Source organism: Heliconius melpomene, chromosome 20 (assembly GCF_056956725.1).
Source record: "Heliconius melpomene rosina isolate 202511_hmr_F chromosome 20, ASM5695672v1, whole genome shotgun sequence".
Classification (NCBI taxonomy): Eukaryota; Metazoa; Arthropoda; class Insecta; order Lepidoptera; family Nymphalidae; genus Heliconius; species Heliconius melpomene.
The window spans coordinates 9,707,150-9,730,810 of NC_140408.1; the positions used below are offsets into that span (position 1 = coordinate 9,707,150).

The window sequence follows — 23,661 nt, forward strand, 5'->3', positions numbered from 1 at the left end:
GCGCTTTTGAAGCGGCTTCGTTGAGCAAAACCTACCAAATTGTTTATCCACTAGAAATGTGATAGATTTTTTTTATATTGTGAATTGGTTTGACAAACGAAAGTGTTAAAATAAAGTTTTTGAAGTGAACGTTATTTAGTTACATTGATAGAATGAGTGGCGAAATAATGGAAAAAGAACTATGGAGCTAGATGGCAGGGGAGAACCTTCAAGAAGACATTATAGATGATACTAGAAGTTATGTAAAGAGCATGAGTACCCTCTCGGAGGTCACGAATTTGAGGCTTGATGACAATGGAAGAAGCAAAAGAGGTATGCAGATTTCATAGCGTTTGGCGCTGCATTCTCTCTACAAAACCAAACAAAATGAAACTTAACAAAACTCGAACTTAACAAAAGTTCTTAATTTTTATCTTTCTTTCGTCTTCTATTTTATTATATGTAGAAGTTTTTTAAAGGCATTTTTACAGTATGATATCGAAATCGGAGTATTTCTTTAATGTAAACCTACTACCTAGGTGTAGTTACAAAATGAATTAGATTTAACAAAAGTGTAGTAAAAATAATTGTACTATAATAAACATAGCCCGTTATTTCTAGTACGAATTTGAAATACGTTAATTAGTCCCACATATACGAAGCAAGATTAAGTTACACACAGACAACTGTATCATTTAATTTACCATAGCTACATACAAATACATACAAGTACAGTACAAACCCGCAAAATGGTTCAAATATCAGGTACTACCTTTAATATTTGAATAGCGGATTCCCTTCGCAAATAATTACCCAAATTAGGGGAGAGTTTTACGCACACATAAATAAATTATGAACACACATTTTCACCTGATGCATAGAGATAATATTCAAAGGGAAATAGCTCTTAATTTTGATATTCTAAGAATGAAAATTGCGTATCTATAACATAAGTATAGAAAGTTCTAAAGTATATAAGTTGTAAGATACAAGTTTAGATTAACCGTCAAATATTCATAAAGGATAATAATGTTTGCCGATGCGATGGCTTGATGGGACGTGTTCCTTGGTGCTCGTAAATTAATTTAATAAGATAAATTTGTGTTGAAATTCTTTAGGAACATATTTTATTTCAATAGAAATGAGATTTGCTTTAACTTGGACGAATTACTTCGCTTTACTCTGAAATTGAGTGGAAAGTAGAGAACGGACGGTGTTTTAAGATTAGGCTCTCTCTCTCTTTTTGCTAGGATAAATATATTTTTTATAGTTAGCAATGTTAAAATTAACGCGTTTTGTAAATAAATAAGACAAGAATGAATGGAGATCGAACAATATTACAACTGGATCTCTCTGTGTACCCAAGATATTTGAAACGTCAGTAGAATAAGGTTTGGCCGTAAACGTGACTTGTGGATTCGATTCCCGCATCCCCGTTCTGGTAACAAAACAAAGGACGTAGATGAGTTTCGCTATTTAACACGCTACGCAAAGTGGACAACGGAATGTCTTAACGTCGCGCGTCGTCTTGATGTCTTCTCGTATGTCTTAATGTCTTCTCGTATTTCCTACCCTTCTATATAAGTTATGAAATTATACTAAAATAAAAAATAAATAAATCATAAACGAAATTAAAGTTAAAAAAACATTTTCCAGGTGGGGCGGAATTACCGTTTAAACATTGGGTCCTTCGTTTTAATCTCCATACGATAATCGAAGGGTGTGCGACATCTGCGTTGAATCTGCATAAGTTTAGTTTGCGCAATTTGAGCGCACACTTTTGAATTTATATAAAATGCTATATTATACAGGTGGCTTTTTTTTGGTAAAATGTTATATTTTATAGATTAAAATAAAAATAAATAGATAGTAACAAATATATTGTATTTATAGAAAATACTATTAAGATATTATGCATATTTTAAAAATAAACTTAACAAATTCTAAAACCAAAATTATTTATTAATTACAAGAGTACATGAACGTAAACATTTCTGTATTTTTATCAAAAAACGCAAAAATTTAAAAGTTTTTCCTATATCTAGAGCGTATTAGATGGCAGAATCTAAATCTATAGTTATATATTTCAAGACCGGAATTTGAATTCACAACCATTCGTTACCATGCCAATTCAACCACAAACTCATCAAAGGAACTAAAATAAAAAAAATACCATTGGAGTTTACAAAGACAGAAAAAAGAAAACACACTAAAGCCACACAAGTAACCAAATTACCAGTCACCTGTATGAAAAAACAGGCAGACACCATGAAAATAGTGAAAATAAACTAAAAAAGAGCACCATGTACACAGTTCCCTGTTGCAGTCCCCTATTATTATGAGTTTTCCCGAATTTTCCCCATTTTCATTAGGGGGTTGAGTTTTAGTGAGTTACACAAACAATGAGAAGGGTGTAAAAAGCAACAAGCTGCAAGGTGCAGTAGGCTTATATAACATTTTATAACTCCCTGTATATGTAGATTGTAGGTGTTTACGATTTGTTTTGATAATAATAAAATTGGTAAATTAAATTTAATTTAATAATTTTTAACGTTCGTATTGGTCGTTAATTATTAATAACAAAGGGCTACTACTTATGTTACTGAACTATTTTAAGGTTTTTTTTCCACAGTGTATCCCGTGCATAGTGAGGTAGACAGGAATCTATTGTTAAGACTTTTCCCATTACGACATTTTCCCATTTTCGGCTAAATTCTTGAGGCATTCCGTGTTGAGTGGAGGAGCTCAACGCCGCGCTTTGCCTCGTTACCAGAGGGAGAAAATGAAAATATTAAATATTTTATTCCCCCGAGTGCCCCTGCATCACGACAGTATAATAATTACACCCTTAATAGTTAAGTATATGTATAGATTAGGATAAAACATTTAAAATAAAGCCTTTTACAAAGAGGAGTCATTAAGAAAGCAATAATATTTAATATATTTTGTAAAGTACAAAGAGATGTAAATGTGTTTACTTTTCAAACTCCGTCTAATTTGCATCTAACAATATTGAAAGTGCCATAAACAGGGTGTTTCGTTTGTAAATGCCTTATTTAACTAGTGGATCCATGAAATATTTAATTATGGTACACATAATTTTTTTTTTTATGCAGAATTTTATTTTATATACACAAATATATTTACAAAAATTAAATTCCAGTTAGTTGATGATAGTTAGCTGTAAGTCAATCTAATATAATAAAAGAAAATATAGAGGTCGTCATGTGATTGGGTAAACTTCCCACTCAATGGGATGGATTATTTACAAAAAAAAATTAAATTAAAAAAATATATATTTCGCTATAGAACCACTGCGCCATAGAGTTTTAATAACCATTACTCCGTTGTGCGTCCAGAATGTAAATAAAAAAAGTGTTTTACGCTAAGTGTTTCAAACTTTTGTAAAGTCTCAGGACACCTGGATAAGGCGCGTGTCTAGACGAAAGGACATGTAGAGTGTCCACGAATTACGATTTTAAAGGATTTTTCCTTTTTTGCAATATCGTTTTTGAGGTAGGTAATTCAATATTTTCTTTATTATTAGAACGAGGAAATGGGAATATTAAATATTTCATTCCTCGAGTGGGAATCGAACTCAGTGCCTGCCGTGCCTGCGCCACCAGTAACTTCTAAATCTTAAGACAACGTTTGTGTCTGAAACGTAAATTGGATACCTTCAAGACAATTAGTATAAGCGAAAACAACAAATTATAGTCACCGCTGTCCAAATATTATTACTAGAAACAATCAGCCATTGAATTTAAAGTTAAAAGATAAATATCAAACTCAAAACTTAAATCAACAACACGTTTCATCAATTCCAACTATAAAACACGCAAAGTTTGGCCACACCAGACACAAAGGACGGTTCAAATGAAACTTTAAAGTGGTCGTTATTTGTTAAAAGACATAAAGTATTCAATTAACTAACTCTCACTCTCACTCAACTCAACTTACTTTGATCGTAACTTGTCACTTATAGCTCGTTATTTACCTGTAAATAAAAGATAAACGTTTATATATAAAATATATATAAAAAAGATATTACATTTATGTATTTCGTTATATATACTGTAGTGGTATATATGTATTCGAACCCCATTTGGGTGAATATTAATATTGAAAATTATTTATTAATTCTAATCTAGTAACACAATGTATTTATTTAATATTGAGTGTATTAAGGCTGATAATATTCTTTCTATCTATTTTAAGAAAACCTGAAGTTTGTGAAGACTTATACATATTAATTAATATCCCGTATCCTTATCCCGCATGTAGTGGTGGGCAGAAGAGTCAAGACACTCCGGTCCTCACTTACCGCCGAATTCTGCAGGCATTTCGTGTTGAGTGGTGGAACTCAATGCTTTAATATTTATTAACAAAATAAGAAAAACAAAATAATCATCATCATTATAAATTACGCCTAAAGCGTTATAAAATTTTCTATTCAATACATACACACAATTCAATTGTAAACAAACCCCATGGCCTTAGGGCTTCCTCAATTAGGAGCCCTAACCGATAATTGTGAGAGGAAGCTCCCGCGGAAAGAGATGATCATTCAATAACTTTAAAGTGGTCGATGGGTGGTCCTTTAATTGTGGCTAGTTGAGTGTGTGTGAAATGGTTTTGGGTTTTTTTAGCTTTTATTTCTTAGTTTAGTTATGATTGTGATTTTATTATTTTTTTTTGAATGATTACAACTTTTGTTACTAAAGTATCGTTTAGCTTTCTGTCTTATCAAATGTGGATAATAAAAATAATTTAAATCTAATCTAGACTTACGTAAAATATTTAAAGTGAGCGCAACGCAATCACAAAAGACATTGAACCTGTAATCTCGATAATATTTAAAATATTAATTTAACTCAAGCTGGGCAATCTTTCAAATTGGGGACCTTATTTCCATCGCTAATAGGGTGACCATCGCGTCAGGTGTTCTCAAGAGTCGGCCTGCTGTTTATTGCCGTCATATTTCAGCCCCCTTGGAAAGACGCCCCTGATTTGCATATGACAAACTGGGAAGCACCCCTCGACAGTGAATTTCGAGGTATAGACGTTGTATTATATCTGAAGGCATACCTACTAGAATATCTATGTTGCTAATAATATTATTTTTTTACAGGTAATATTCGGATATATGTTGTATTCAAATATAAGGTAAAATTGTGATAAATCCCTCCGTAATTTATTTTACAAAAAAATTAGAGACATTGCGGATTGATAGCAGATATAACCGAACACCCTAAATCATCTACATTTTACGACCATTTTTTTGAATATATTAAGTACCATATGACTATACCTATGTTGTAAATAAATATTTATTATGTTCTAAAATCTTTTCTTATTCCATACAAAAAATATATATTTTAGAAAACATAGAATTTTTAACGTAACGAGTTGAACTAACTGTATCCAAGAGATGCGAGTTCGAGTACCACTCAAATTTTTATACGTCTTCTAAATACTTTACCCAGAATTTAAATCTACAATATTTGTACTATCCTACTTATTCTCAGCTAAATGCTAAAACAAATTACTAAAACACCTTCTAAGTAAAAAAAAAAACCATTAAAATTATGAGAATATTAACGTCAGCGGCCATAATTCATTCGACTGTTAATTACAAGGAATGGTTCCTGTAAAAGAAGTATAATTGGGGACATTATTCAGGACTGCCATCGTACGAGATGAAATTTGCAATAGTTCTTTTGATAGATTTGGAAAATTTGTAATGCACTTTGCAACTGCAATTTCAATTTTTCTTTAGCTTCACGCTGTATCCCGCATAAATTCGTGCTTTATACAGAGAGTAGGCATAGGGAACCTGGGAACCTAATGTTAAGGCAGATTTAATTCTTCTTTACCGACCTATTGATGAAATGAATAAATAGATATCTTATATGCTTGTACATAGCACCATCCTTGCTATATATGCCATACAATAAGAAACTTAAAAAAAGAACAATCAATAAATATGACATAAAGTTAACAGTTTAAACTTTTAAGTTTAAAAGTTCAAATTTCTAAAGCCCTAAAGCATTTCAGTCCAATTTAGCGTTAAAGTTCTAACTTTCTTGGTTCCTTTTAATTTAATTGTGTGAGGGCGAGGGCTTTTCTCGTTTTCAACGGATATTTGCATGACAATCGCGCTGAAGCGAACCGGACGTCCGTTTATAGGATTTATACGATACGGCGTTCATTTGTAGCTTTTGTGCCCAGTTGTGTGTTCTTGGTGTTTCATTTGAATAATTGCTTATTCGTTTGGTTTGTTTATTATTTTATTTTAATTTAGTTTTTTGGGGAAGATTGTTTTTGTTTTTTGAGGAATTTTCATATTTTTATTATAGGTCATATATTTTTTTGTAGTGGCCTATGTGAGATTCCAATAAACGTGTAACTTTAAGAAATTATTCTTTTTTTTCTATTTGATATGTATGAAAAATTTTCAATTTCTATAAGATTTCAAATTGTATCCTCTCTATATTTTCATATTAAAATTATAAATGTAAATTATTGTATTTGATTCTGTTGATTAGATTACAGACTTAAATAACACATATTTTGTTTTATATTTGGGGAGTTGAATTTAGGGAATAGAAGTGTCTTAATGATAACAGAGTGTATATTACATTACCGTGTTTCCTCTGGGTACCCCGAAAAACATATATTTTTGAATTTTTTTAATGTTTGGTATATAAAAATCTATTGAAAACACATAAATTATAGTATACTTCCTTAATTTCTATTCCAACATACATACATGGCATGTAAAGTTTAATTGCCTCATGTACTAACAACACAAAGCCCCAGAGCAGACGTCTCTAAACTAATTTATCCGTCTGTCTGTTCCCGCTAATTTCATAACAGTTACTCTCATACATCAAGATAAATGTTGGGCTTGGTTATTTTATAAATCTCTGTTATATTAGGAATATAACTATTCTTTTTATAGTCATAGTCATATATTATACTAGCTAGTATACGAGCCCAGGCGTGGCGCGGGAACACAAGCGTATGACAAGTGGTGGATTCGATTCCCACTTATATAAACATTTAAAAAATGCACAATTTTTAACGCATTTGGCATTGCAGTCGTCATTTGGCATGCGACTATTCAATCAATATGGGTTAAAATTTTAAAAAAAGTTTTAATTTCTATATTTATTTTATTTTATTTATATTCTTTATTGCATAAAATAAGAAATTAAAAAAATGTACAATAGGCGAGCTTAACGCTAAGAAGTATATATCACGATTCATGAGATACACCTTGGTGACAGACGGACAGACGGAAAGATAGACAGCGCAAGCTTCCATTTTACCCTTTGGTTACGAAATCTTAAAAAAATTACAGCTATTATGAAGCTACCTCAGTAACTGAAAATATGTTTAAGAAACTTTTCACATTTTTCAAGTAAACTAAAGATATAACGAGTGTTATTATTGTACAAATGTTTACTGCACCCCGAAAACAGATCAATAGAATATAGAACACAGAACTTATCTCATAAAATGTACGGAACTTCATAAAAGTAAGTCAAAATAAGTTTGTTATTTTTGGCACATATTTCTGTATTCATTCTGTCTTATCGAATGTATATTTTCTTTATTATAGTCAAAATCATAATATTTTTCATTAAATATTCAACAAACTTTTTTAATTACGCTGAGGCAGAAGTAACTAAGCTCTAAACATTCAAATAGTAGATATGCTAAGAAATTACAAAGCTGCGTACAAAGCAGGGTAGGCAGAGAGAACCTAGTGTTAAGACACTCCGTTTCCCACTTTCCGCCAATTTCGGCAATGCGTGTGGAGTTGCGGAAGTCAACGCCGCGCTTTGACTCGATACATATAATTATTTTTATTAAAAAAAATATTACATGTATATATCTATATCTATATATATAAAATCGAAAGGTCACTCACTCATCACGAAATCTCAGAAACTACAAGTGCTAGGAATCTCAAATTTTGCATAGAAGTTACTTAAAGGACGTAGGTGCTCACGGGAATTTGCAATATTCGACTTCTAAGGGGTTGGTTTTGGGGTCGAAAGTTTGTATGAAACTTCGTTACTACAATTGCTAGGAGTCTCAAATTTTGTATAGACGTCACTAGGACGTAGTCATGGAGACAGAAATTAATAATAACATAGTTCACGCGGGTGAAACTGGAAGCGGGCCGCTAGTATGTACATATATCTAACTCTATCCTATAAAGCAACATTATTAATACAACAAATTTACTTTAAGACGTATTGGAGCCAAGACTAGGGATTTCATTAGACGTTTAATTAGAACTTGGTGTATCTTTAATCATACTGATATTAATAGTATCTATTTAATATACGAGTGTGTTGTGTTGGTAGCGTGTGTTGATAAATAGCTTGGAAGTTATATGATAGAAGTAAGTATTTAAATTGCCACTCAACACGCAGACTTCGGTAGAAAGTGGGGAATGGAGTGTCTTAACACCAGGTTCTCTCTGCCTACCCTGCTGTGTGCGGGATACAGCGTAAAGCTGTTTTTTTTGTATTTAAATGGTTATACATGTTAAGGTTATAAACTGAAAACAGAAATTTTAGCTGTTACTGAAGAACAGACGGGTTAGAATGTAATAGAATAGAATTGCAGAATTTGCTCGGAACTATAAATTACGTGAGTTGGGCTCGAATGGTTTCCTTTTGCCTTTCAATCCTCAGGTCGCACTATACAGGCCCTGGCTTCATCATCAGATCAATCGATGATGTCATATAATTGTGTAAAGTTTCATGATTGTATTATCATGAAACTTGAAAGTTACATGTAATGTTGAAATTTTATGATACAGTAGATGATACAAGTGAGTTAAATTCAGTTCTTTAATTTTATTACTAATAATAATAATAATAAAGTGTAAATAAATAAATAAATACTTTCGTAAATTTTTTCTACCATATTTGATCTGGAAATCAGCAAGTCTCTACACTGTCAAATTACAGTTATTTATTATATTATCAAAATTATAACATCAACACTAACTTCAACTAAAGACACAAGCTGTTACAAATAATCTTATTTTATAGTATGTGAAGCGAAAAGCATGAAGACTAATAACTTTTGTCGTTTATTAAGGAACCGCTAATAAGGACTTGTCAGGCGCCATCTCGTGAACGCCGCCATTTTGACGTCGCCGTGTGATAAACGGGAGTTAATTACGATTTGCGACTAGACGTGCGTTTCGGTAACATGTGTTGGTGATATTTTTAATTACAAACTAATTGTAGTATGTAGATACACTTACACCATTTTCCTACAACTTCACTCTTTTCGGTACAGCAGGATAAACAGTAGAAACCTAACGTTAAACATTTCATCTCTTTCTTTTCGTCCAGTTTTAGAACCATTGTATATTGATAGGGTTTCTTATTGTCTATTACTTGGGTTATTTTATTACATTAGTTAGATATGTCAGTGAAAACTATTGTTTTATAAAAAACGTATGACATTTTTAATTTCCGTAACAGGATTTGTACCCGAGCCTCATGGAAATTGTTCAGGAGCTCTGACCTCTTAGCTAACCATATACCAACCTTTAAGCCACTAGCCATAGCCCTATCGTTACCAAGCGTTACATGTTATTATTTTACCATTTTACTGTATTTTTTATCTTACCTACTATCAGAGTAGATGTTCCTTTGTCTAATTCACAAAAAGAAGGAAAAGAAATAAACATCTATTTCTACATTTCCAAAACATCCTTAAGAAATAGATCAAACGTGCAAACAAAAAAGTCTACAAGTGGAAGGTTCTTTACAATACATACATCAAGAGCCCTTACAAATGAAATAGCTGAGGACAATTCCTCAGGACTGTCCTTGAAGGGTACTCAAAAGAATCTACCATCCCCCCAGTAATCTTGGCGATTATTAAAATCATATATCTTATTGTAACGGGGGTATGCACCCTGATTTCTTAGGGTGCATTCTGTTACTTCAAGACGTTTGGATGGGTTTATGCAATATAGTTCAAAATTACCAGAACTTTTTACTAATATGTTGGTCTATCACAAAGTCAGACCATAAACGTAACGGTTGTGAATGTAATGTAATTATTTATCAGGGGAATTATTTATTTTCATTCTCTCCGGTGACAAGACAGAGAGTTGCATTGAGTTCCTCTTTAGTGGGAATCGAGTGTCTTAACACTAGGTGTCTCCTGCCTACCCACCCTGCAATATTAAGTGTGAAGCTAAGAAAAAACATTAATATTTCTTACGTAAAGTCATCCAAAAAAATGTCACGTAAGGCACGACAGGCGTTTTTCTAATATTATCCTTACCTTCATGCTTAGCATTCTTCATTTCATTCCTTCTGCTTATTGCTATCATCAATTTGTATATTATATATGTATGTATATTTTGTAGTCATGGTGGTAATTTTTTATTAATATTAAGAAAATATTCGTGATCATATGGATATAGAATAAAATTTATATATAAATTAGAGCTTAGCATACTTTACATATTTACAGGAACTGTATTATGTACCTAAATCTTTTTTTTTGTAAATAGTCAGAATTCACATTTTTTTTGATATAAAGTTAAACTTTCATGCAAAATTTTATACACGAGAATAACACATAGGTTACAATTTATTTATAAATTGGGTACAATTCAAGAATCTTTTAATAAAAATTATAACAAAATACTTCATTTTACTTAATTAATTTAATGTAATCAAAAAAATAAAAACGATTTTGTAATGTAGAGTCTCCAACATCAAAAAAATATTGAAATTAATATTAACGATTTAAGTCATCAGTTCTTTCTTCTTATGTCAAGAAAAAAAAACATACTGAAGAACAGAAAAAAAACTACAAACAAACAGCAGGACTATTTTGATATACACGCCACATACTAGATTTTAATAAGGCATGGGGTTTCATCTCGGGAAGATTGCAGTGCTCCTTGCGTCTGTCACTCACTTCAGTTTTTCTTTCTTCTAAGAAATTGTACGTTCTGAGGCAGCATCGTTGTTATGGATATGTTTTTAGATTTTAGTATATTTTAGATATTGCTATATCGGGTGTTAAAAGTTAAGTAATAATAGCTGTACGCTGAATTCCGAAACGCGCATAAAGGGTAGGCAGAAGGAACCTGATTTTAAGATAGTCCGTTCCCATTATGACACTTCCGTTATTCATTTTTCGCTGAAACGTGACGCATTGTTTGGTGAGTAGTACAACTTAACGCCTTGTTGGTAACGAGTTTCAGTTAGGGTACCGGTAGCAAGACAATGAAAAGATTAAATATTTTATATTACCGAGTGGGAACCAAACCCCTAACTATCGCGCTTACAGTCACACCCTTGGGCCACCGGGCCACGACAGCCTCGTTCAATTTCAATCTATATTTACAGTGTATCTTAATGGTATTTTAAAACTGTAACTGCTTGTCTGTCATTTTATTATCAACAACTAACAACTAAGTTAAGAGTATTTTTACAGTCGAATAGCAATTAAGTTATATTTTAGAACATCTCGTACGTAGTAAAATTTTTAAGGAGAGTAATGTCTATGTTAAAATATCCTTATTTTTAGTTTCTTGTAGATGTTTTGCTAAGTGAACAGATATCAGGTTCAAATATAGTATTCGTTAAATATTTAATAATAACAGAGATGATTATTTTAATGTCATTCTCAATATAATTATTAAGGTTTTATATGTACGGAAATGTCATAATGAGAACGTAGTGTCTTAACACTAGTTTCTCAGGTTCCCTTTGCTTACCCTGCTATATACTGGATATAGCGTGAAGCTAAAAAAAAAGAAAAAAATATATAGAGATTTCCTCGATAAAAATAACTGTTAAAAAAAAACAATTCTTATAAGCAGTTACTGTTATAAGCGTATTCAACAAAACAAATATCTCAGCTTTATAACATTACAAATAAGTACTAGTATAAAATCATCCCAACAATCAATAATTGATACAAACAAGTATATCAATATTTCTCTTACCTTCACATACAATTGTATACAGAAAAAGATTTCCAAATCCTACCACAAACTCTCACTAAAGGTCAAACGGAGAAATCGATACGACGCTATAAAGAAGCGTAGGTCGGCACTCGCGGTGAATTCGAATGAACCACGGCTACGTGCCGTAAATACCGAGTGCCTATAGTGTGCTGGTACAGGTGAAAAACGGAAACGTAGACAGGAAGTGTGTATGAAAACAAGTACAGGAAAAAAGAAAATGTATTTATAGAAATTTATATTTGTATGAACGCTCACGCTAAATCTATGATATGGCAGGGTAGGGAGAGTTCCCTCTGCCTCGTTTTAAGATACTCCGTCCCTCCAGAAGTCCTGATTTAAAAGACATTTGCAAACCATGTCATGACACCATAGAGGAAAGGCTATATAACGTATGTAAATTAAATACAATTACAATACCATTCCCATCAGTGATAAAAGCAATGCTCAACGATGGCCATAGAAACGACTTAAAGCATTTGAATAGAAATTGGGGAAAGGAGTGTATTATCACTATATTCCCCTGATTTCACTGCTATATTCGGGAAGAGGCTTCAAAAATTTCTATATAATTTTATGTATATCTTTGAACCACAAGAAATAACTAATCTAGAGCAATAAAAACCATTCTACATTAGGTAAAATGTTCTGTTTGTTTCTATAAGGTTAACACAGTGGGGTAGCTGTGATTTATAATGTTTGGGGTAAAATCTGTTTAAATGTAAAATCTGAAATTACGTTGCATGCAAATGCGTTTCTCCCCTGCAGCTTGTCACGTACGGACGTTGGTACGTATTTATTTTCTTGACTTTATATATCTAAGGTCTGAACTACTTTGATTATCTTTATTTGATTATGTTTTTTTTAGCTTAGGCATAGGGAATTTAGTTTTAAGACATTCTGTTCTCCACTTTTCGCCCAATATTCGAGACATTAAGCTTTCAGCATTCGTTCCTCAGAATGAGAATCGAAACGGCAACCGTCGCGATTACACACGTAATCGCGACGGTTTTACAGTCAGTAAGTACAATGCACACGCTACGGTCTCTAATAAAATAATTTTCTAGTATTTCACATATTTGAAATGCTTAAAAATCTATTTTGGATTATAGTTTTTAACAGAATCGCAATAGAAATTACAACAAAATTTTAACATCCCCAATCATTCCAAATTTTGACTAAAAAGCAACCTGCACTATGTATATATATTTACATTTTATTTCCCAAACAACCTAAGGTTAATGTTCTTCAAATTTAAAACTGTTTAATAGTCATTAAAATGTAACATTTTACGGGGCACGTGAAGTAATAGCTTACGGCTATTTCACAGACGCTTTACGGCATCACTTTTGATGACAAAGACAGGATGATAATGTTTACTAACTTTGTGTCGTCGCGTACTATGATTATTATGGTAGGTACTGGTGGAAAAGGGTGGTAAATTGTTTTTTTTTTACGTTTTTAGGGTTCCGTAAATCAAAAGTTAAAAACGGAACCCTTATAGGATTGTTTTTCTATATAATAGACTAGCGGACGCGCGCAGCTTCGTTTACGTATTTAGGGGTGAATTCTAATAAATCATGAAACAAGTATTCAATTAAATATTTTTAAGAGTCTAAATTTGAAATTTTATAAAAATCGGTGGCGATTTAAGAATTTTTCCATACAAACTTTCAACCCCTTATTTGCACCCTTATGGAAATAATTCTAGAAAACCATGAAACACATGTTCAATTAAATACTTTTAAGAGTCTGAATTTCAAATTTTATAAGAATCGGTGCCGATTTCATTTTTTTTCCATACTAACTTTCAACCCCTATTTCACCCCTTTAGGGTTAAAATTTTTCAAAATCCCTTCTTAGTGGATGTCCAGATTACAAAAGTAAACATCTGTCCAATTTTCAAGTTTCTACGCACAGCGGTTACGGCTGTGCGTGCGTCTTACCTCAGTCAGTGAGGACAAGTCCTTTTATATATATAGATTAAGCAAGTAGAGGTGAAGTCTAAGAAATAAGAAAAAAAAAACACTGAGGTTCTAAATATTTATTATTTTAGCTTCACACTGCATTCTGCATATATCAGGGTACGCAGAGGGAACGTAATATTAAGACAATATGTTCCTCACTCTCCGATCAATTTCCGAAACATTGTATGTTTAGTGGGGGAACCCAATGCCGTGTTTATTGTTGTTATAACAGCGAGGAAATGAAAATAATTCATTCCCTATAGTGGAAATCGAACCTACAACTGTCGCGTTTACATTCAGATTCTGTGCAACTAAACCACATTAGCACCTTTAGGTTACCTACAATAGGTACCTACAATATATAAAATGAAAATTAGTAAAAAAATAATACAAAACATAACCTTGGTGTCAGAAACACCTTCATTACAACATCTCTATTAAAACACGTCTTAATTATCAAAATAATTAAATCGCAAGCATAGAAGAGACAAATATAACATTCCTTTCAGAAGCTAATTGGAATCCATATTAGAGCAAACTGTCAAATGAAAGGACTACAAGGAGCTGTCTCGTCTAACTTATAACTAGTTGTTACAAGAAACGATTTTGTATCTTAATTATATAGAAATTAAGTTCAAATTTGATTATTAGAATGTAATGACAGGGGAGCGTTAAATTTAAATTGACAAGTGTTGCCAGTGCTAAAAGACTGTTTATTTTGTTATATTTATTTTGTTTTGTTAAAGAAATTATTAAGTTATTTTTGTAAGAATAATATTAATAAAGGTTTTCACGCTGCATCCCGCACACAGCAGGGTAGGCAGAGGGTACCTAATGTTAAGATACTCCGTTCTCTACTTTTTGCCGAATTTTTTGAGTGAACCAGTCGGTTTTACAGTCACACTTTGTGTCGTCGCACTGAACTCGAGGTACTGCCTCCAGAATTCGGTCGAAAATGGGGAACGGACCGAACACTAGGTTCCCTCTGCCTGCTCTGCTTTTTTATTTACTTTATCTAAATTCCCATCACAAAAAAACAACCTATGTATAACACATAAAAACACCGTAAAATTTGTACACGAAGATAAATCGCCTAATAAAGTTACTCAAACTAAAAACAGATTAGGTACGTATCGGTCTTAATTGTATGAAGTAATGAGTGCAGGCTTAATGAGCTTTAAACTAAAAGCTAAATGATATTAAAAATAGACACCCTCTTTTTGTTTTGTTCGGATTTATTTTAAGAATAGAGTTATTTAAACAATATGTATAATTGTAATACTTTTGAAGTTTCCATAATAATTCTTTGCTCTTTTTTTATTTTTATGCTTATTACAATTAACAAAACATTATGTGTTGAGTGGCGGAATTCAACGCCGCACTTTATTTCATTAGCAAAGCAAGGAAATGAAAATACTTAATTCCTCAGAGTAACGCTTCGCGGTTATATTAATGTATAATAATAATAATAATAAAAGTCCCATTATTAGATTTGAACCCAGAACCATCGTCAAGAAGTTACATCCTAAACATGTTAGTTAAATTCAAGTGCACATATGGTATGCACTCGAAATGCACTTCAAATATAATTGTAATACTATCAAACTAAAACATATCATACATATCAATATTACATCATGAAAAGTGATAGAGATTCTTTTTTTTTAATAAGGAATTAAATAAATATTCTAATGGAAAGATAGCCCATAGGTATAAAAGCCTTTTATTAGAAACGAACACCTTGTTAACTTCCAAAAGAAATTCAATTTCACTTCAAGGACAGGACCCGGTTTAAAGTTACCTAAATAATTTTAGATCATAAAATAAAAATAAGGGGCCCTACAAACTCCTTAGTTTCAGCTTACAAACAAAACAGACAATTACTGCTGGGGTGACATTATTATTCTCTAGTATCGGATTCCAGTGACATCTCAATTTTATGAAGCGATGTATAATTGGTACTGTAAATGGAGAAGTGAACAATATACATAAGTGTCTATTATATATTTTCGTTCAATCTCTTTCTCTATCTATAATTATAAGATATACATATAAGTATATGTCCATAAATATTTAATTTTATTATAATTGTTATATGTCGTATCTTGAAGCAGGGTAGACAGAGGGAACCAGGGGAGAGACAGAGGGTATGTTAAGACTATCCGTATCCCACATTCTGCACAATTTTCAGGATAGACCATGTTGAGGGGTAGGGGAAAAGATATTAATTCATTCTGCTGAGTGAGAATGGAACTCACAACGTCGCCTTTATGCGTTGTACCGCTGTTCCAAGTCGCTAAGATTGAGCGGAGAGTGGAAATCTGTGTGTGGACAATAGGTTCCCTCTGCCTACTTTGCTATCATATATGGGGATACACTGTAAAGCTATAAAAAAAATAAAGTTATCTTTAAAAAACATATTGTCGTATGATTGTTTCCAAACCCCATAAAGCTTTGTCTTAAAGTACAGTGAACCACATAAAATTATCTTGCATCATATTATTACGTAGCTGTGCATTTCTTACTAAGTACAAGCAAAAATCACTCAAATAGCTTACAAAATAAAGTTCAAAATAAAACAGAATAAGCGACTCTACTAGCTTTGTATCGCATTTAAATCTAGACCGTACTATTTGAAAAATAAGAATGATTTTTCAATGAACAGCAAAAAATAATACATAAAGATTATTATTTATAAGTTTTACGATGAAGGGGGCTCTATAAATAGACACCTTGGATTAGGTCGGGATCGAAAGCTGAAGTTCATGGTTGAGATGATATGAAGCTGAAAATATGAGCCCGTATAAATTGGTTATTTCCACCCCAGTGGTACAGTAAAAGAAGAATGACTATTTTCGCTTCGCACGAATTCGATGTTTACGTGTAAAATATGGTTTTTTTGTTTTATTAATAGGATTGGCAGTATAACATATTTCATAGTCACTAATTGTTCCATAAAAGAATTACGGATTCGATGCAATCGAGTCACAGGTGCACTAGATGCAAAAAATGTGGCATTACACCTTTTGATATAAAGTAACAAATATAACATAGATAAAGAAAATAATTAAAAGAAATGATTTCATAAAGTCTCTCCAAGCATACCAATAGGCAAAGTGAAATATCACACGCCAGGGAATAGACCCTGGTCTACCACTCTACGTGACTCCATTGACTATGATTTATACCATTACGTTAACTTACCCCTGTTTAATTTTTCACTTTTATTTACTTATGTTTTTTCATATTTTTTTTAATAGCCCGCGGCTTCGCCCGCTGTGACTTATTGTTATATTCTAATCAACTTATAATTTTTTTTTACATAAGTTATTTAATTTAATTTAAAACTTTCATCAAAATACGTTCACTCACACAACACTTTATAATGTTAATAGTAGTTGTTATTAGGCCTTTCAATAATTGATTAAAGCAATACATGCAGATTAATATAAAAAAATATTTTCGCTAGATTGCTTAATCTTTTAAGGCGACCTTTTAAGACAGACAGACGAATTTTCAAGACATTACGTGTTGAGGGCCGGTTCTTAACGCCGCACCTCGTCTACCAGAGATATAAAAATATCATTTTCTGAGTGAAGATTGAACCTACCACAACATCGCTTACATTTAGACCCTGGACTTTGCAACGATAGGTGGGTATATTATTACATGAAACCCTTAAAAATTATAGAAAACAAGTAAAAATTCAATTTTCCTTTATGTAAAATTGTCTAAAAAAATAAAACGATAAAGTACCAAAAATACGGTATCAATGTTTTTTAGACCGCAATAATCGCTTCATCCGGGGGAATGTTTTGACGAATTGAATTTGTTTCCACCAGCCACCAGCTGTGAGTTCACACTGCTGAGTGACATTAAGTCCATTGGTTTGCGCCCCGTTTGGTCCTCTTAAATGAAATTATTACAATTTCAAAGGTAAATTCAGTTTGGGTGTATAGTTAATACGTGTTAAGGAGCTTCTGAAGAAGCTTCTGGTTTAATTGATTAATTGTGCGTTAGGCCAGTGGCGCATGGGCACAAGCATGCGACTGTAAGCGTGATGGGTAATGGATTCGAGTCGCACTCGAGGAAATGAAATATTTAATATTTTCATCATTCATTCTCCGTTTTTAATATTTTCAATTCCACCACTCAACACGCAACGCCTACAGAATTCGACGAATAGCGAGAAACGGAAGTATATTAATGGCAACAGAGGTAAGTTCCCAGGTTCCTATGCTATGTGCAGGGTACAATGTGAAGCAAAAAAATAGAAATTACGACGATGTTGCAAAATCAGGGTATTAAATTAATAATTCTGAATTTCTGGAGGCATTGCGTGTTGCGAGGCAGAATTCAACGCCGGGCTTTAGCCTTGGTGCCAGAGCGAAGAAATGAAAATATTCATAAATAATAATTTCCCGAGGGGGGATCGAACCCACAATCGTGGCATTACAGTCCCACCATTGTGCCCATGGGCCACGACGACATCAATACGGAAAGTAAAATTAATTAAATTCAAACAAAGTCACGTTTCAACATTAGTTAGCTACACATTAACAAACATTAATTGGTAGAGACAAGATCTACATATTAACTTAGTAACTAAACTGCTTGTAAATCGATTTTATAGTGTCATTAAGTAATATAACCATTCGATTATCTAATATCGATATCGCGTATTACCCGATTATGTGCTGTATATGTGAAATAGCTTAATTAAAATAAGGCAATTTATACGTTTGTATCGATTTACGATTATTTTATAAATGTAGTGGTTTTATTTGAATCGATATATTTCATATAAAAGAATGTTGTGACGTTTTTTTTTATTTTGCAACATTTTATAGCAGCATACATACATAAGAAAATGTTGGATCTTTTTTACCTTTTTTTTATACTTGTAGAAATTCATTATTATTTATTAATATTTTCATTCTTTGCTCTGGTACAGGCAAAGCGAGGCGTCGAATACCGTTACTCAACACACAATACATCAAAAATTCTGCGGAAAATGGTGAACGTAGTGTTTTAACACTATGTTCCCTCTGCGTCTAATTATGGCGTTAGGTTCTACCATCTAGTAAACGATGCCTCTTTTTGGGATAAATAACCAAGCAAAAGGTAAAAAGAGCTAAAACAGCTCCATCTTCAGAATATCTCATTGAGATAATTAACGAAGTTTGGTTAGATTTTCAAATTTACGGCGCCAGTAATCGGTGTGTCGTTTGAGCGCGATAACCGCTATCCCGATTGGTAGATTGGCCGTAACTGTTAGAAATTCAAAGTTAGGGATTTACGTTCCAATCGTAACTTATATAGGTAGGTATAGGTGCCCGTAGGTACATTTGACCCAATTTGCTGGGATCCTCTTGTGAAATTGATTTTTTTCGCCTATTTTCACATCTATTTTGTTAAGTGATTCTTTATTAAGTTCTTTTCGGGCGCTTTTTTTGTAGGAGTTGATTCGATTTCTTTATTATAAAGTGATAGTTTAAGCTCTTACTAAATAATAAAGAAATGTTGACTTTCATATATGTCCTTTCAAGCAAAATATTTTTTTTGTAATACCACTCTTATATTGTTATTTCGACGTGCCTTAACGCAAAGGTTCGCAATTCACTCAACATAATATTTATAACTTTTCTTCTAGTTTATTGATGATATTATATACATTTGGTCTAATTCATTGATGATACATTTCTTCGAGTAGGAATCGAACTCACAACCGTCACGTTTTGCATACGCTGTGTCTGTAGTTACACAAAATGAGGAGTTTCATCAACCAGAACTGATATTTATTTTAATTATTAGGTATTAGGTAGGGGGGGGGGGGTACCTACCCGTACTCTTCTTATCAGTGCATATTAGAAAACTATACCTATATATCTAAGCAAACATCCATAAGACCGTAAATATATTAAAGCTTTAACATAACAATCAAACTTGTAATCATCCTAATAAGTAATATTACCAGGTAATCACCCAACTAACCTGGTAATCTCACGCTGTGCAGCATGCAGCTTGGTGGCGAGCCTGGACGCGTCAGCTTCGGCGGCGCGCGCCCTCGCCTCCCAGTCGCCGCGCGCGCGCCTCTCGCGTTCAGCGTCATTGCGAGCTGCACCCTCGCGCTGGGGAAGAGGAAAAATATGTTTTGTTTATATAATATGATTATCACGCTGTATCCCGCACATAGCGGTAAGTTGAGGGAACCTCAAGACATTGTGTGTTGAGTGGTTGAACGAACGAACTCTACACCCCGCTTTGCCTCAACACCACACACCACAGCAAAGAAATGGAACATATTTTAAGTAGAAGAACACAGCACATCTCCTCATGCATCAAAAATCTTCATGACGGGCTTATCCCAAAGAACAGAGAGCCCTTCCGATCTGCATCGAACGTTTCGAGCCGTATTTTATGTGAGACCCGATAAAAATCCAATTTCGTCGGCCACTTGTGACGTCACGTTGACACGGCAATACGACGGTATTGACATTACTTATATATATTTTTGAGGCCAGTCGTGGCCCAGTGGCACAAAGAGTTACAATCACACGAATGGGTTCGATCCCCACTTGAAGAAGTGAAATATTTATTTAAATTTATATTTTTATTTATTCGTTTTGCTGTCGAAACAAAGCGCGGCGTTGAGTTTTGCCACTCAACATGCAATGCCTCCTTTCAGCGGAATGTCTCAAAACTAGATTCCCTCTGCCAACCGTTCTGCGTGCGGGATACAGCGTAAAGCTGATATTTTATTATATTTTTCAAATAATAAACAAGAAAATCAATATAATTATTTGAAAATCTATTTTTGAAAAGTTAGTTAATTATAATAACTTATTTTAATCATTTCTATTGAGCTAGGTGTTACTAGCATTACGTTCGGTTAAGTAAATTCGAACTGTAATAAAACCATCGTAGCTAAAAGGAAACTTGTCTGAATAAACATGTTATTTATAGATACAATTTTAATACCTAGGTGTTTTTGCTTAACGCTCTATCTCGTACATGACAAGGTAGTTAGAGGGAACCTGGAAACTTATTGTTAAGACTGTCCATTCTCATTAAAATATTTCCTTTTACTCTGGCTTCAAAAAGTATATAATATTCCTTTAATATATATATATGTATATTTTTATGGAAAAAGGACAAGGCAAACGAGCGTTCGGGTCACCTGATGATGATCACCACCGCCCACGACCCCGTGCAGCACCAGAGGAGCTACAGGTGCGTTGCCGGCCTTTGAGGTGGAGATAGACGCGCTTTTAGCTTTAGTCCCCAAAATAAACGGAAAGTAACAAACAAAGGCTTAAGAATATGCAAATGGTATAAAATTAAGCAACAATTCTAACATAATTATCATTTTCTTAATGCGCCATTATCCTAAGTTACCATCGCTACAGCCGTAGCGCTATCAGCGTGAGCTACCTGCAGTTTAGTTGGTTTAGTTAAGATTTTATCTTAAATACGCCACAAGTTATAAGCGGTAGCGTTTCACATATTCTCCATGTAAGTGACAATATTTTTATAAATTTCTGATTTTAAACCTTTTTCTTGCAGGTTGCAAGACAGGGTAAGTTATAAAAATAAATTAGCTAAGGTTTTTTTTATCGTTATTACGAAAACTTGTGAGATACCACAATAAAAAATAAAAGTATTTTATAGCGTCAAGACATTGTGTCCATAATAAATCGTCCAATATTCGAGACATTACGTGATCAAAAGCGGACAAAGAAAAGCGTTTTGTCACCTTATCAGAGCGAAAAATATAATATTTTAATCCTGCAAATGAGAATCGACAACCGTCGCTTTTATAGGTTGTTGTTGTTATCCTTAATAAAAAAAGTCTTTTAGTTGCCATATAATAAGAAAAGATTATATACAAGTGAATTTTGTAAAGCCGCTTCCGCTTACAACGAACAAGAACTCCTTAGCTCGGTTCTAGCTTAAAGTTTGATGAAGTTTTAATTGAAAATTAGTCTCGGCCGTATCTTGGCTTCAGTTCATTTGGTCGCAGTAGACCGGGAAATGAAATATATTTTTGGTTGCCTAAGTTATTAAAAAGAAAGCTATTAAGACGATGAAACCGTATTTTTGAAGTTGTACCTCATAATTCATATTCATTTTATTATGAGATATGTATTTCAGGAGATTTAGGTAGGTATTTTTATTTTATTTTTTATTGTTGAACTATATTATTGGCAGTCCTTTCATTTCACGAGGAACTGAAAAAATCAATGATTATTATAATTTAAGAAAATAATATTTTTAATATATAAAGTATTTATAATCGTACGAACTTTCTCTGTATTTCATATATAAACAGAGGATCACATAATTATAGAGTTATTACAATCTTCATAGGCTTTAATTAGTAGATTTACTAATAACGAAAGTACTTTTTTATTGCTTGTACTACTTTGTTTTGTATTTCAATCTGTTTTGGTTTGTGTTTACAAAAAAGGTAGCTATGTTTAGAATCATTAAGCTTAAATAAAATACCTAATAGAAATTAGAAATGTTTTTCTTAACAGAGAAACTAATGAAGCACTCAAATCATTCAATGTTTCACACCTGTCAAGTTGTCAGCTGTCAAGTTGACGTTGACAGGGGCTTTAACGCCCTTGTAAATGTTACCAACATTATTTTAGAGGATAAACAACGTTGCCACATGCCAGTGATAATTTTTAAACATATTATTATTATTTTTTATTTCCATGTTGCTATTGACGTTAGACTTTCATGTATGAGTTTTTAAAATTTCATATTTGTACCACGCATGCAGTATCAATATTTCTATCATTTCGTTTTTGTCTCTCTTTATCTCATTTTACTACAATCGCGGACATATTTTTTTAAATCCCACTTATGTTGATTAGGAAACGAATCTTAAACACTCCGTGCTCCACTTTCTGCTGAATATTCAAGACAGCGTGAAGCGTAACAGAACTTAACGTCGCATTTTGTCTAGCAGAGCGAGAAAATAAAAATTTCCCGAATTTCCCGAAACCTAACTATTTCCCGAATTTGAATCGATTCCCCATCTGTTATACGTAACAAAAATATACGACTTTTATGCTACGACGGCCTCAGTACAAAACAAATAATACTTAATTCCCTTAGATTAACATCTCATTCCTTCCTTCTATGAGTTAATTTTATCAATAAAAGTTTTAAAAAAATACATATATTTTTAAAATTTCCTTTTAGATCCTTTTTCTTAACTGTAAACAGATAACATCACAAGTTAATGCTAGTTTAAAAATAAATATAGCCTATATTTTTTTCCTATTTATCCTACTTCCTGGCTCGCTTGGTTACATTGCGTATTGTTTTTGTTTCTATTTACACAAAAGGTAGGTTTATGGAACGCTGATCCATTAGTGTCTTTTTTTCTAATATTTATATTTTTTTTCTATATTTACATTGAAAAATATAAAGTAGAGTACGATTGTTGTTGTTGTTATTGTTATTATAGTTAATTACATTTAAGAAGCTATTCTACTATTATCGCTTCTTCGCTATGGTAAAAAGAAAAGTTGAGTTCCGACACTTAACATTCAAAATTCGGCGGAGAGTGGGGAAAGGAGTGTCTTAACATTAGGTTCCCTACACAGTGTGCAGCTTAAAAAGACATCAAGCACTCGGAGCTTTATTTAAACAAAGCTTATGATTGAT

General features: G+C 32.7%; 1 protein-coding gene across 7 annotated transcripts in view; it reads right to left on the minus strand.

The window, feature by feature from the left end:
* Nucleotides 1-23,661, minus strand: part of LOC146527889 (uncharacterized) — a 309,773-nt gene that overhangs the window by 99,400 nt on the left and 186,712 nt on the right. For all 7 annotated transcript variants that reach the window (XM_085204323.1, XM_085204322.1, XM_085204325.1 and 4 more), the window contains one exon: nucleotides 19,972-20,108. In XM_085204323.1, coding sequence (XP_085060449.1) covers nucleotides 19,972-20,108 — 137 coding nt within the window. The remainder of the gene's footprint in view (nucleotides 1-19,971; nucleotides 20,109-23,661) is intronic.